The sequence below is a fragment of the Hydra viridissima genome, unplaced genomic scaffold, assembly GCF_058129835.1.
Source record: "Hydra viridissima isolate aposymbiotic clone 2 unplaced genomic scaffold, HvirCarnegie_v1 scaffold_12, whole genome shotgun sequence".
Taxonomy (NCBI): Eukaryota; Metazoa; Cnidaria; class Hydrozoa; order Anthoathecata; family Hydridae; genus Hydra; species Hydra viridissima.
In genome coordinates, this window is record NW_028324311.1 from 12535076 (window position 1) to 12548575 (window position 13500).

Here is a 13500-nt window from a genome sequence, read left to right on the forward strand (position 1 = left end):
ATTAAACTGCTTATAAAAAATTAATATTCATTTTCGAAAAATAAAGACACGTTCAATTTTGTGCTAAAAATGAATATTATTACAGTTAATTGTATCATTAAAATTAATTATATTGTTAGCATTAACTACATTATTATAATTAATTATATTATTATTTATAGTGTGCATTTGTATTTTTTATCTTACCTTTTTAAATCTTTCTACACATACGTCCAAAGAAATGTGATATAAAAAAATCACACTTTGAGTAGCAAAATGTATCTCAAATACGAAAGATAAAAAAATTTTATTTTAAAAAAAAGGAGTTTTAACTTTTAGACTGAATTCTTATTGTTCGGGTAGTTTTACAACACGTACTCATAAAACATAACACCCGAACACATACCTGAACACGTACCCGAACACGTACCCGAACATAAAACATAACAAAAAATATATATATTTATATAGGTATATTTCTAAATATGGAGAATTAGTAATTGGTAATTTTTTAATTATGAATGTTTTTGTCGGAAATAATTGAAAAATGGAATAAAAAAAAAGAAATGTTTTTTCCATAGTTTTTTTTAATAATACAAATACAGATTTGCACATGATGCTTCATGTAACTTCAACTCTCTATTTTTAACATGTGTTTTAAACAGACGAAGAATTAATATTCATATTTGAATGTATTTTAAAAAGCCAATTGTTAAACTCTCGAGCTATTTTGTCATGTTGGTGCAAGAAATTTCAAGCGTATCCAATAGTTTAAGGCTTTTAAATTATGGGATTAGGCAAAACAGAATGGTAATTTCACATCGACGAGCCAAATATAAATCATATATTTTATAAATAATATAAAACATTGGCTGAGGTTAAGCTAAAGTTTATAAGTTAAACCGAGGGTAATTTTCGATAATTTGATTTAGCAAAAACGTGCACTACTTTAGAATTACGTATTTTACATTTCAACAATAAGGCGTCTCAAAAGTAAATGTTAAAAATTGAAGATATTAAACATCTTTATTTTTATTGGTAAATAGGAAACTCGATTAAGTTCTTTTTACTTGTGATTTATTAAATGATAAAGGGAGTTCTTATGCCATGTGCATGATGCATATGTGTGTATATATACAACATAATGTTGATAAGCTATATATATTTTAATGTAACAAGATGTTATTTTTCGATATTATCTTTTATTGTTATATCATCGCGATCTTAAACACTACCCATCAAACAGAGATTTTAACAAAAACTCATCCCAAGTTATGTAGAAGTAACAGATTAAAAATCAGTTTCTAATGAATTCTACTAAAACAATTTCGTTTTAACTCGTAAAGCTTTGAAATTTAAAAGTTGCGGCTCCTTTCTGAACTTGACGTAATTTTTAATCCAAGAATTGTTAAAATATTATTTAAATGTTAAGGAATTTTTAAAGAAATATTAAGGCTTCTTTATCCAAGAAGCATTTTATCGTTTCAAAGGACTCAATTTAAATCTCAAAAGAATATTTTGCAGAAAGTTCAGGGGTGGAAAACGGGCAAAAACATTTATGGTATATTTGACCAATAATTATATGCAATTTTAAAATGTCATCATTATAAAATTTTAAAGTTATTAAATTCCTACATCTTTAAAATAAAAATTGTGACCCATTAGTTTTAAAGCTGTGAAACTTTACATTAAATTTCATAAAAATGCAATAAGAGTTCTAAGGATTAGAGATTAACACTGAGATAAATGAGAGATTAACACTGAGATAAATGAGAGATTAACACTAAGATAAATGAGAGATTAACACTGAGATAAACGAGAGATTGACACTGAGATAAACGAGAGATTAACACAGAGATAAACGAGAGATTAACACTGAGATAAACGAGAGATTGACACTGAGATAAACGAGAGATTAACACAGAGATAAACGAGAGAGAGAGAGAGAGAGAGAGAGAGAGAGAGAGAGAGAGAGAGAGAGAGAGAGAGAGAGAGAGAGAGAGAGAGAGAGAGAGAGAGAGAGCAAGTTGTCCAAAAAATATCAGCTTTTAATTAGTTTTTCATTCAGCAGTTTAATTAGTTCTGAAATTTGCTTGTAATCACTTTTTTTTTTTTCTCTGACAGATCTTATTTGAATGCGCTGAAATTGAAAAGTTGTACAAAGTATGCACAAAATTAGTTGTACAAAGTAATTTTTGAAATTTTAAAACTATCAAATATTCATTTTATAATTTATATTTCACCGATATTTCTTACAACATATTTTGGTAAAAAAAGTTGCAATAGTATGGCACGTAAAGGTAACATAGAATGTTTTTTTAGATCTAATCACTTCTATCGACTGTAAAGAGTAAAAGTAATTGAAAACGTTCACCAAACACGAAATTAAAAAAATTACTAAAAAAGAACCATGAATATTTGTGTAAAAAAATCGGAATAGCCTTTGCTGTCTTTGAAAAACGTTAGCCCCTGAAAATATACAAGCATGTTGATGTTACAAATAATTTAATCATTTAAAAAGAATTAACTTTTTAGTTCATAGCATATGGATAACAAAAATCAATAATAAAAAAAATTGGTATTTATGTTGAGAAAACAAAACCCCCGTGCTTGCTGATAAATCTTGCGGTTATGAATTCATATATCGTTACTAGTAAAATATACATACATTATAAATGGCGCTAGTTCCTTCTATTCTGATTCTTGTTTGTTATTCCTGTACATTTATTATAACTCATATAAGCAAAATATTTTTGAAAGCGTTGTGAGTTACAATGCAACTAAATTTTTTAAGTGATAAATTAAAATCATAGCCAAAGTATAAAAAAAATCTATCAAAATTGTATTATCAAGTTAAAAAATGTTTGTTAGTGTAAAATTACATGTACCTAGATATAACTAAATGTACTTAAGCGTTAAGAACCGCAGTATTTAGTTCATATGCTTCGGATAAAGATAAAAATATAGTGGTGTGTTTTTTAGGAAAAAAATAACTATCTTTGTGATGGCTAGTGAAAATATCTACATGTTCGTACCTAACTTAATTGGTAAGATTTTCTAATTCCTGTGCAAACTCTTCTTAATTACTGAATTGTAAGTAAATAATGTGTATAATCATTATAAATTTTAAATTTTGATTTATGAATTATTATTTATAGTTTACTGCTACAGACTTTGTTTAATAATGTTTGTCATTTACATTTTTCATCTCCACTCGCTGGGGTAAAAGTGTTTAAAAAGTTTATGTTACTATAAACACGGACATCTGCAACAAAAATGTTTTAAGTCTTAGAGTTAATTATTGCAAACATGTCACTTAGTTAAACATTCAGTTCAACCAAACACAGAAAGTTGTTTTAGCAAAGTAAAGTTCAGCTAATTAAGATTTACTCTCTTAATTAAATACAAGAGAAGCAGAATTCAAACCAGTAATATTACTACAAGTGTGTGCTTTAAGTATTTACTGTTATGAATTATAGCTTGTTATTACTTTATATCTCTCTTTAGAAATCTCATAGTTGTTTAATTGTTAATTACTATGCATTGATTGTTTGATCATTTTTGAGTCAGTAAAGTACATGGAATGTATTAAACAATACGCTGCTTGGTTATACTTACGTGGTTGACACTGTATGTCATAGCTGTATCAACCAAGTTCAATATGCCATTGCATAATTTTATCTTTTTTATTTTTTTAATAAAACTGATTGAACATGTATGAAAAAGCTTGTTAAATGTTCACTAAGGCCAAATAATCCTTCTATTTCCTAAGAGCTTTTACAACTTGCATATGCTTCTATTTCAATAGCTCGTTGCTGTATTTCATGTTTTTTAGAGGTTTTGAAAAGAAGACAACTGGCTGTTCAATTTGAATTAAAGTTGCAGTTAATGCAAAATTAGATATGTCTATTTTGATAAAAAATGGGATTGAAATATCATTTTTTTTATTAGTTTAAAGCATCTGTGGCTCACTGGTTGAGTGGGAATGTTGAACACTGTTATTACAGACTTTTTTAGAATAATGAGGGATAAACTTTGAGTAGGAGAAGAAGAGTCCTATAAGTTGTAATGCTTTACCATTTAGCAATCAAGCTTAATAAAGTAGGGGTTGCTATCTCTCTGGGTCTGGCTTTATACTATTTTAAGATAAAATAAAGTCAAAGAGATTTATTGAATTAACTGAAGCTACACTTTTGCTTTTGTTAAAAGTAAGCTTGTTTTCCTTAGCTACTTTGTTTCTTTAAATTTTGTGTTCAGCTTAAGTTATGCCTGCTGCTATTATTTAAATGTATCTAGGTGTTTGATAAGTTGCTTTTTTTTTTTGAAAAATGGCATTTGACTAAATAGCAAGTCTGTAATTTAATACAATTTGCTATCGCCCAAAATTGCTGTATAGAGCTTGTCTTCTAATAGAAGTGGTATCAAATGATAGGTACTCGTAAGATAAAGAGTACTAAATTATTACTCTGTAGGTATTTAAAATTATAGCACAATGATGCCATTAACTTAATGAACCTAATTTTATATTTAGGGTATATCAAGTGGTTTTCATTAAAAACAGCTTTAAGGATAGTTTTCTAATACATATAATATGTTTTGGGTTTACTTTGATATGTTCTCAAATTAAATCCACAATAGTTTCTTTGGGTTTTCTCAGTTTAGTTTTTCTTAGGTTAGGAAATTGTTAGTTTTTATAATTATATTTGTTCCTAGAGTTGTCAAATTGCTATAAAGTTAATGAAATTATAAAATAATTATAAAATTGGTATTTGAAAATAAGAGAGGTAAATTAATCTATTTTAAACCATCATACTTGTTGATATTCTTATAACATAAATAGGAACAGGCAAAAAACACGAAAACACGGAAGCAGTGTTTTTTGTCATTTGCCGTGTTTTCCGTGTTTTCTGAGAAATTCGTGTTTTTGTCAGATTTACCGTGATTTTCTGTTGTTTTTTTAAATTAACTCACTCTATTCTCTTACTTACTTGTTGTTAGTGGTAATTGCTTGACGTCAATTCATCTGTCATTTCCGGTTAGTAATTACCATTTTTTCGTAAATAATTTGCGTGTCAATCAATAAACATCTTACATTTAATTATGTTGAAGAACGTCGTGAATGTTTCTTGTGCCGAGCGCGCAAAATACTATCCCAAGGGAACTTTGCACGCCGACAATGGCCATCTCTTTTGCACAAGTTGTAACATTACACTAGATCATACGAGAAAAGGTACGACTGATAGACACTTGCTAACACCTATGCACACTCAAAAATGCCTCAATGAAACAAATGACACTCGTGCAAAGAAGCAAGCTACAATAACAGGTGCATTTAAGGCGGTATCTGAGTCACGTAATGCATGAAATCTTGCTCAGTTTGAATTAGTGGAGGCATTTACTGCAGCTAACATACCACTAAACTAACTTGATCATCAAAGAAATATTTACAGGCGAATGTGAAGAACCTTGGGGTACTACCATGTGCAAGTCACCTACGGCGCGATTATCTACCGAAAGTTTTTGATGTTACTCATGATGAATTGAAAGCCCGTGTTGAAGCAGCATCTTAAGTTGTTGTAGCCACTGATGAGGCCAGCGATTCCCAAAATTGTTTCGTTCTACATATACTGTTTATACTACCAGTAACAAGTTCCAATGAAACGCAGATGAAGGCGGTAATAGTTAATCTGGTCTACTTAGAAAACGTTAATGCAACGACAGTCAGTCAGACAATTGTTAAGACCCTGAACAAGTTCAAATTTAAATTCAATAAAGTCAGTGCATTTGTTACAGACAATGCCAGTTACATGACGAAGACTATGAGAAATCTCCAAGGGATACTCCTCAACTGTGTTTATTTGTCGTGTAATGTTTTTAATTCAGTAAGCTAAGAGCTAAGTGAATAATTTCAATTCAGAGACTTCAGCAACAAAGTTGAACAAACGGTCATAAAATCTTAGTTAAAACACAGTTTTTGCTTATTGAAGTTATTTCACTATGAATAAAAATGTGGCATTTTGATGCCGTGTTTTTTCCGTGTTTTTACCGTGTTTTTTACAGTTTTTATCAAAGTAGGCCGTGTTTTTTGCACTTTTTTACCGTGTTTTTCACCTGTCCCTATACATAAATTACAAAGTTACATTAGAACTGGATTAGAACTGCACTACATTAGAATTTATATTTGGCTTGAAAAAAAAGGTTAAAAGAAGTTTGCATGTCACTTTTTTTATGACATTTTTTATGTTTATGTTTATATTTAAATTGGGGTAATTTTTATTGTAAATTTAAAAAAAAAGGTAAATCCCGCAGGGATTACGTGTGAAATATATTGTAGAGTATAGTGTATCCTCATGTCCTATGTCTCATGACCTATGTTTCAATTTTCTAGATAGAATTTTCTAGATAGAATTTTCTAGATAGAATGTTTTTCCAGGTTTTAAAGTTATCAAGAATATCTTAAATCAATTTTTTTAAATTTAGTGGTTTAAGATACTTCTTCTTTTATTGAAAAGTTCAAATCTTGTTCTTAAAACATTCCTATTCAACCTGTTGATTTATTTGAGCATGTATCAATTTTTTCATAACTTTCCTTCTAAAGGTTTCTATCTGCGCACTTTACATTCTAAGCTGAAGAATATTGATTTTTCTCTAACTTCTCTTTTTACCCCAAGAGTTGTTTGAACCTTTTGCATTATTTTTAATGAAATTTTGGCATAATTTATAAAATGCACTTCCTTATTTTTCTTATATATTCCAGGCATCTTTATTTCTGTTCCCATTGCTTACTAAAGTGGAGTTGTTCTTTGCATAATGGTTTCAGTTTCAGAATGTAGCTTGGATGTTCATGAAGATTCTTTTTCAAGAGAGGGCTCTTGATTTTTTTTCAGATCCTGCTGCTTTAAGACCAAAGTAAGAGTCTATTCTTTTCATTCTGATCACAAAAGCATGCAAACCGTAAAAAAAACCACAAAATCATCAAATTTAAAATAAATATGAAAGGTTTCCATCTTAGTTTTTACTATTCTAATTTTTTTCACTAGAGGTCAGTGGATTTGCTGTATTTCAAGTTTTTTTTCCTATAAATATTTTTGCTAGATTTATTATTAAATGCTACACTCATGAATTAACTATTACAATTATTATTATTAGTGTGCGCACATGTGTGTGTGTGTGTGTGTGTGTGTGTGTGTGTGTGTGTGTGTGTGTGTGTGTGTGTGTGTGTGTGTGTGTGTGTGTGTGTGTGTGTGTGTGTGTAATGTATTTAATGCTGAAACTATTTATATTTTCAGGTTACACGAGAATTATATTCATGTTGGTTTCTTTTTACTTCATGCCTTTCAACCCTTGGATTGCTGTTAGTTTATATTTAACAAGTGAATTTCTAGATGCATTTGATGGACATGCTGCCCGTGCTTTAAACCAATGTATTCTTATCTTATTCTTTTGTTTGTATACTTTTGTTCATAGTTTGTTCACAGTGCTATGTTTAAGAACTTGAATTTTTGTTAGAGATTTTAATTAACCTTTCAGAGAAAATGTGTAATATATAAAAAAAGAAAAAAAAACCAAGAAGAGCCCCATTACATAGTTTTCAAAAATTTCTTTACTTTTGGTCTTCATTTTTAAATCTATGTTTAGATTGCCAGGTGAAAAATGAAAGATGATCATTTCTTGAAAAAATTATTTTCAAGGAGATTAAAATTGAGCCTTCTTAGAATTGAGCATTAAGCCTGCTGATTTATTTAAATTGATAATTTTTTCAAACATCATTAATATTAGCTTTTTAGAGATTAACATTAGCTTTTTAGAGTTTTCTGCACATCTGACTCCAGCTCTGAATACTAAAATAAGACATTCCAAAATCGTAGATTGTTATTTACATCACATGTTTCATTTAAAGAATGCTACTTGAATTTTCTTACATAATAGTATGTAGCTAGATATCATATGCCACAGTAGCTTTTTCAAATAAGGTATGCTCAGGTAGCTTATAATAAGTTAGTAACCAAGCCTGTACACTCTAAAGCTGAATGGTTCTTTGAATAACCAATGAGGTTTATTGACATTGGTGTTGAAGGAGCACCTGTAAAGGTTCTTCAAAGAACCCTTAGGATGTGTTTTTCAAAAGAATCTTACAGTAAGGTTCTTGGGGTGATGTGCATGCTGTCATTTAAAGGCTGTTCTTATGGTGATATATGTAAACTAAGAATGTTAGTGTTTTCATGATGGAGCAAGCACTCATCACAAGTATTGTTGAAATATCTTGTGATCAACTTTTCTTTTTTTTTTTCTTTTTTTTTTTTTTGTTGAATCAATTAGGCAAGGCGAGCTGTAGCAAGCCTATTAGTATTATCTAAAAATAAATTTTCTGCTTAGTGGACTCAAATTTTTCACAGTTGGACTTGTGAGCTTTCATCTTATATTCATTTATGTGTTTTAAATATTTTTTTAATAAATGGAAACAAAAATTTTTTATCTTGTACTCAGAAAATTAACAGCATAACAATTCTTATAAAAGTATAACACATAATTTATATTTAAGATAAATACAAAATACATATGATATTTGCTGAATGTCTATCATTTTGTAATTTTGTCTAAAACTTATTACAATGTTAAGCTGCAACTTTTTAAAATATAGCCTATTTTGTTAAATTTAATTTTCTTATGTGGGTGTAGTTAGTAGCAAAAACTGTTAAATTGAACCAAAAATGATGTTGAAGCAAAGAAACAATGTGGATGTTGCTGCACTTACAAATAATTATCATTTATTTGTTTTATAAAACAATTATTGTTATTTTGAATAGAAATGAGTTGCACTCTCAGGGCAGAGATCATTGGAATCAGGGCTAGAGAGTCAGAATCATAAACCTGGAGATTTTTGGAAGCTTCTCAAGTTAGAGTCAGTAAAATGTACCAACTCCCACCTATATGCTCATGCTTAGTATTCTTTTTTAATATTTCATTAAAGCACTTTGTCAAAGTTATGAAATTAAAATCTCAGAAAATATTCATCCTATGAATGTATGTGTTCAAATGCTTTATTATGCATTTTTATCAATAAATATAAAACTCCACTCGTCATCAAGTTTATTTTTCAAATACATAAATCTAGGTATCAAAAGAACTTGGATTTAGTGCATTTTTTAAAAAGTTCAAACAAACAACAAATTCTCACTATTTTTTAAAATGTCATAAAAGACAAAAAAAGTGTAAATCTGTAGTTCAATAAAGGTAACTTATCAATTTATTACATCTGAGTGCATACATTATTACATTTATATCTATGACATTTAAAAGCATATATAAGACTATTTTATTAATCTTCAATTAAATGTGGCTCAAATCCTTAGTGATTGCCAATAACAATAAAAGTACTCAATGTACTATAAGTTAAATCTAATATGCATTTTGTTGGATTAATTTTCAGACAAAAAAGTAAAAAATAGCTGTTAGCTAGCTGCCATAATTTGGAAATTTTAAATCTTAACAAGTGTAGCCATGTTCTAAATTCACGAATTTGAAACTGAATCTGCATCCAAATGTTGGCATAACAAGGTTATGCTGATAGGCTTTGCCTAGCCTAATTGATTTATCTCAAAAATAAAACAAAATAGTTGATCAAAAGATATTTCAGCAATACTTGTGGTGATTGCTTGCTTCTGTGAAAACACTGGTATTCTTAGTTTACATACATCACCATAGTAACAGCCGTTAAATGATAGCATGCACATCACCATAATTTAAATTAAAAAAATTTCTAACAAAGATTGTTACTTTTTGTTATTTATTCTTTTACTATTTATCTAATTTAAGGTACAAAGTTTGGTGCTGTTTTGGATATGGTGACAGATAGGTGATTATATTTTAAGATATGGATTTTAATTAAACTTAATACATATCTTATGTTATTTTAATTTTGCAAATTTGAAGTATATCAGTTGTTTTTTCTTTTATAGATGCTCAACTACTGGTTTGCTAGTTGTTCTTGCACAATTTTACCCAACCTACCAGGTAGTGTTTCAGTTCCTTGTTGTGCTTGATATCATGAGTCATTGGGTCCAAGTTTACAGGTAGCTCTTTAACTATTGTTGTATATATATATAATATATATATATATATATATATTTACATACATACATGTATATACATATACATGTATGTATGTATGTATGTATATATGTATGTATGTATGTATGTATGTATGTATGTATGTATGTATGTATGTATGTATGTATGTATGTATGTATGTATGTATGTATGTATGTATGTATGTATGTACATGTATGCATACATGCATATGAGTATCTTTTAATTTAATGAGAGTACTGTTTGGAATTTTTGTGGAATCTTTTTTGCTAAGGATTTTTTAACACTATATGCATTTCTAGTTAAAAGCATATAGTTTTCTGTTTAAACAATTATACTCTATTTATATGTTTGTACCAGTTATATTTATTTGTTGTCTAATTATGTTCTTGCTGAATATTTATGGTCTTGCTAATAATGCTATGGAGACTGAGGTTAGTTGGCTACAGTTTTAATTTTTGAGCTCTGTGCAATTCTGGGTGAATTTTTTGGAAAACATGAATTTGGCAAGCATGTTCAAGTGTCAAACATTTTAAAAGAAATTAATTGGTGGTCCCAAAAAGACCTCCTAAAAAAATTCATTTTAACTTACCCTGACCACGGGGTAAGTTTTGCACACCATATAAAAAAAGACAAGTTAAGTAACATTAAGCATCTATTTAAAGATTATCTTTTTTATGAAAACTATTGATAACTTTCATCCAACAATTTTTTTTCCCTTAATTTTTTTTGCCCTTAAGTCTATCAAATAGACCTTTCTCATATGAAAATAAGCATCGACAGCATTTTTTATAACATTTAGAGGAGTTATAGCCCTATCTGTTTTGTTTTTTTTATAATTTTGCATGTCTCTAGATCTGCAGTATTATATAACTTTAGTGAAGTTACAGCCTATGTGAATAGGGGTATATTTGCACATGTTGCCAGTTAGTCCTGTAGTCACTGTGCCAACTAACCCCAAAAACTTTTTGCTCACAAAATTTTATTTAAATATGTTGAGGAAGAAAAAAAGACAATAGTGGTTTATCACTGTATCAGGATTTGGTTATGAGCGATTCATTTTGTTTATCTTAATCTCCTGAAAGTATTTTTTTTTAAGTTTTTCCTCTTTGCTGTACATAAAAATTTAAAAAGAGTTTAAAGGGAGCTTTTAAAGAAATATTTTAGGAATCATTAAGTTAGTGATCAAATTTATTGTTAATGTGGTGATGCTTGGAAGATTCAAAGTATGAGCAATGAGATTTGTGGGATTAATTAGTTATTAGTTTAAAAGGTTTTAAAAGTGATCAACATATGGATCTTTAACACCTAATTTGACCTCTGTATGTTGCTTATATTTTATAAGTCCTAGTTTTAGTGAAGGTTTTTATTGTAAAATGTAAATTCTAACCAATCTTTATTTTTTAATATTTGCTAAATAATTGTAAACTAGAGTAACCTATATTATTAGTACCTAAGAATAAAAATAGGTTGATGATAGCGATTCAAAGATAGCTATTGTTATTATAAATGTTGTTATTTTCATTTTACAGTTAACAAGCTGTAGCAATTATCACACTTCAAAGCATCAAAAAAAAATTTTGTTTTAATATTTTGTTTTGTTTTTCTTTAATTTTAACTACTACAATGCAGTTTTCTGCAGTTTCTTTTGTTTTTGCATTATCTATAAATTGATAGTTCTAATAACTTCATTTAAAGTTTTATTTTCATTTGAAAAAAGAATTTTTTTGCACCTGTTTGAACCACTTGCTTTTTTTTCTTTTTGTAATTTTTTGTATTTTGCAGTAGTGTAACTTTTTTGCATTTGTAACTTTTAGTAATTTGCTAGCTGGTAGTCAATCACACAAAAATGTTGCTGAAAATGGAAATGCATTCTTGAAATTATACTACACATCACGGGTAAAAATATTTTAATAGAATATTCTATTTAATTCCTTTTTTTTCTCCATAAAAAAATGGATAAAATTAATATTTTATTTGGTTAGTTCTAGTTTGTTAACATAACTTGTGTTCAAATTTTATCATTTGCACATTAGTAAATTAGCATTTAATGCACTACTCATATACACTGTGTTATTTGCATTAAGGATTGTAAAGTGTTTTTTTTTCATATAAGTTTGAAAAAAATAATTTTCTAAACAAAGTTTCGTAAATAGATAAAAGTTTTTTTTACTGTTTGGAGCAGAACATTTCTTTCTAACAAAGAAAGATGGCGATTGTATTTGCAATTTTTATTTGGGACCCATCATAGTAGTTCATGTTTAATTCTTACAAAATTATTTGCTTGTATTTTCTGGCTTGATTAAAAAAATCAAATTTAAAAAAAATCAAAGTTTCTTTTTTAACAACTTTTTCTTAAAAAAATTTCTTTGTATATAAAGTGCCTTCAAACCTTTACAAGGTTATTATCTTATATTTTTATATATTATATGTATATATGTATGTATGCAATATACTTTTTTCATATTATATGTATATGTTAAATATGTTATGTACTGTTCTTATATTGCAGGTTGTCTTGTTTACAATGTGTGCTGGCAATGAATTATTCTTTGCTATGCTTTACCTGATTCATTTCTCTAGTGGACCAGTTAGTAAGTTTCTTTCTTAAAGTATAGTTGGGTGAATAATTGAAATGTTGGGGCTTATTTAGGGGGTTAAAGTTCATTTCTATGTTTAAATATGTTTTATTAAAAGAAAAAAAAACTATTACCATTGAATTTAATCTTCAGATCACTTTAAAACTCTTTTCTCTTAGTTTTTGGGTTTGGATTGTGGAAGGTGGTTGCTTATCTAGTTTTTCCAATCAGTGCGACAAAAAACTTCATAAATATCATACAACTTGTGAATGGTTTTAAAGCTGTTGGCGATGTTGACATAAAAGACAGATCTAAAAAGAATTGAAATTATTCTCTGTAAATTTTGACTTAATTTATTGTTCATTTTGTTTAAATTGTTTTTAAGCTTCTTTGAGTAAGATATTGCACACAAACTTACTAATTTTTCTTCTTTGACAATAATTTTCTTCTCTATCTATAATAAAAGGTCTTGCTCATTCAAACTATGCACCGTCTTCAAAATAACTTGGTGTAAACTGTTAAAAATAAAAAATAAAAATTCATCAAAATCAAAGAATTCTTGAAACTTTTAATTAAAAATGTCTTTTTTTATTTCACTTGCACCTATATAAAAATTAGAAAGTTTAGTTAGTAGAAATATTATTTTTATATATATCCAATCATATTTATTTGTAACAATTGTATGCTTTAAGTTGAATACATGTGTTAAAATTCAGAGTTATTTTTACTTTTTACCCATTTCCCTTAAAAACCAGTAGTTTTGAATTTATCATTTTGAAAGTTTTTTAATGAGTCAAGTTGTGATTACTTTGTACTCTTTGTTTAAGAAAAAACAGGTCTACCAAATTTTTAA

At 28.1% G+C, this 13500-nt stretch overlaps 1 protein-coding gene across 2 annotated transcripts; it reads left to right on the top strand.

Annotated features, from left to right (window-relative positions):
• The first annotated feature begins 2897 nt into the window (after positions 1-2897).
• On the top strand, positions 2898-13360 carry LOC145194356 (CDP-diacylglycerol--inositol 3-phosphatidyltransferase-like). Of its 2 annotated transcripts, XM_090069153.1 has the most exons (8): positions 2910-3026; positions 6737-6888; positions 7269-7403; positions 9796-9835; positions 9939-10052; positions 11886-11967; positions 12581-12662; positions 12827-13360. In XM_090069153.1, the coding sequence occupies exons 3-8, from the start codon at positions 7289-7291 to the stop codon at positions 12970-12972; spliced, it is 579 nt and encodes a 192-aa protein (XP_089925279.1). In that variant the 5' UTR covers positions 2910-3026; positions 6737-6888; positions 7269-7288; the 3' UTR covers positions 12973-13360. The 2 variants fall into 2 exon arrangements, with proteins under 2 accessions (XP_089925278.1, XP_089925279.1); XM_090069152.1 differs by lacking the exon at positions 6737-6888 and having other exon boundaries at positions 2898-3026.
• Positions 13361-13500: the final 140 nt, after the last annotated feature.